The sequence below is a fragment of the Sinocyclocheilus rhinocerous genome, unplaced genomic scaffold, assembly GCF_001515625.1.
Source record: "Sinocyclocheilus rhinocerous isolate Xijiao unplaced genomic scaffold, SAMN03320098_v1.1 scaffold2121, whole genome shotgun sequence".
Classification (NCBI taxonomy): Eukaryota; Metazoa; Chordata; class Actinopteri; order Cypriniformes; family Cyprinidae; genus Sinocyclocheilus; species Sinocyclocheilus rhinocerous.
In genome coordinates this window covers 54,469-57,258 of record NW_015630977.1, presented here as the reverse complement: position 1 = coordinate 57,258, position 2,790 = coordinate 54,469, and the positions used below count along the sequence as shown (strand labels likewise).

Genomic DNA, 2,790 nt, shown 5'->3' with positions numbered 1-2,790 from the left:
GAATTGATTTACCACGCGCGCCAGCATCAGTGGTGCGCTCGGTTATTAATGGCATAGAATTACCGCCATATATTTGCCTCTCACACACACACACACACACACACTCACTCACTCGCTCACACTCACACTCACTCACACTCACGCGCACACACACTCATACACACACACACACACTCACACACACACACACACACACACTCACTCACTCGCTCACACTCACACTCACTCACACTCACACACCCACACACTCACTCACACACACACACACTCACACACACACACAGGACGGCCTCCTCTGAAGGCCGCACACACAAACGCTTATTTTTACAGTTTCGTGTAATTCATCAGTTTCATCTGAATGTGCTTCACTGGCCTGATGAATAACTGCACATGTTCTGCCACAGTCAGTTCACATCTAATGCCATTCAAACCCGGTTAACTGGATCAGGGTTCATCAAATCAGAAAAATGAAAAATTACGATAAATGGTTTTAAAATAAAAATGGATCAAAATAAAATATTGAGAAATTTATTTAAATTAATTAAATTATAGAAATGCAAAATTAAAATAAGTAATTTTAAAAATAAAAACAATCCAAATAAAACACTTACTAAAAATGAAATTAAAATGTAAAATTAAAATAACCATTTTTAAAAAAGAAATAAAAAAATTTTTTAATAAATAATTTAAAAAATAAAACTAATCAAAATAAACACTTACTAAAAATGACATGATAAAAATGTAAAAATAAAATAAATAATAAAAAAAAAAATTTTAATCAAAATAAAACACTTACTAAAAATTAAATAAAAATTTAACATTACAACTGTTTTTAAAATAAAACTAATCAAAATAAACACTAAAACTGCATGATAAAAATGTAACAAAATTTTTGAAATAAATTAATATTTTAAAAAACTATCAAAATAAAACACTAAAAAATATGTTGCATGTCATGTGACCATTAATGTCAGAGACCGTTAACATAGAAATGTGCTATTAAATTATTGAAATATTAACCAGTTGTGAAATGTGTGAAATGAGTGTTTCATTTTGGAGGATCTACTGCTCTCCTCTTTTAGGTTTCATTATGACTTTAAATGTGAACTATAAGAAAACATGAATAGTTTCTCTGCAGGAGACAGACAGGAGGAGAGTTTCTGAGGCGATCAGGAGCTCATTACAGTGATTTAATAAATCAGACTGTGACAGTGAGAGTCGGTCGGACTCACCGATGCAGTGCGAGCCGTCCAGCGCCGTGTCGAAGCCCACCGGACACCTGCAGAAGTAGCTGCCGATGGTGTTGGAGCACTGACCTGCACTGCACAGGCCCGGGATCTGAGAGCACTCGTCAATGTCTGAGAGACACAAAACCCATCAGATCATCACGCTTAAACCTGCTGCTCTCACACAAACACCTTCACCATCACAACCACACCTGTGAAGCTGGCGGTACAACTACTTACCTGCATGCAAGATCTTCTGGATAATAATGACTGCAGTAGTAACTGACATCTACACAACTGTTTAAACGCTTGGGGTCGGTAAGATTTTTTTAAGGTTTCTGAAAGAAGTCTCTTACATATGGAAGAGGATTAGGGCCAAGAAATAGTAAAAAAAAAATAAAACCATCTAGAGATTAAAGTCATTATAGTGCGAGATTAAACTCATTAAATTACAAGAAAAATTTCAAAATTAAATGTTGAGAATAAACTCATTAAATTACGAGAAAAAAGTTGTGTTTCGAGAAAAAACTCGTTAGATTTCGAGAAAAAAAGCCGAAATTAAATGTTGAGAACAAACTCATTAAATAACGAGAAAAAAGTCGTTGTGTTTCGAGAAAAAAACTCGTTAAATTTCAAGAAAAAAAGCCAAAATTAAATGTTGAGAACAAACTCATTAAATTACGAGAAAAAAGTCATTGTGTTTCGAGAAAAAAACTCGTTAAATTTCGAGAAAAAAAGCCGAAATTAAATGTTGAGAACAAACTCATTAAATAACGAGAAAAAAGTCGTGTTTCGAGAAAAAAACTCGTTAAATTTCAAGAAACAAAGCCAAAATTAAATGTTGAGAACAAACTCATTAAATTACGAGAAAAAAGTTGTTGTGTTTCGAGAAAAAAGACCAGAACACTTTTTCACTGGAGGAAGAGTTATTATGGATTATGGACTCAATGTATTTGAGTTAAAAACGTCTTAATGCTGGATTTGTTTCAGCTTTTGTCTTCTCCAGATGTTAACTGATGGACTGGAGTGCTGTGGATTACTTGTGGATTATTGTGATGTTTTTATCAGCTGTTTGGACTCTCATTCTGACGGCACCCATTCACTGCAGAGCATCCATTGCTGAGACACTGATGCAGTGCTACATTTCTACAAATCTGATGAAGAATTGTCAGTAAGTGAAATAAAGTTTTCTCAACAAGCTCATTTGGAATCCAAATCGAGCCTCAAGTCAAATTTTTCAACTCAAAACTCAGATTCTGTCTCTCAGACTACTAACGAGAGCAACGGGCCATCATCTACACAACCCTGCAGCTGCGGGACGCTGCGTTTGAAGGGGTTTTGCTGTGTGATGTGAATTATTGAGCAATATGAACGTCAGATTTACTGTCAGACGACTGACCGCAGCATCTCTGCAGTGAAATACGACTTGACTAATAATGGACAACAGTCTGAGTTTGGCTCTCGCGCTGGTGCTTTCCAGAGCTCTGGGCCATTATTTCTGGGAATGGGGCGGGTACGGATCTCACACACACACACACACACACTCACACACTCTCTCTCACAC

General features: G+C 35.9%; 1 protein-coding gene across 1 annotated transcript in view; it reads right to left on the bottom strand.

Annotated features, from left to right (window-relative positions):
• The window catches only part of LOC107740798 (fibrillin-1-like), a gene marked incomplete at its 3' end in the record, with an annotated part of 57,117 nt that overhangs the window by 40,444 nt on the left and 13,883 nt on the right, over window positions 1-2,790 (bottom strand). Inside the window, 2 exon segments of the mRNA XM_016553297.1 lie at window positions 1,233-1,358; window positions 1,425-1,438. Coding sequence (XP_016408783.1) covers window positions 1,233-1,358; window positions 1,425-1,438 — 140 coding nt within the window.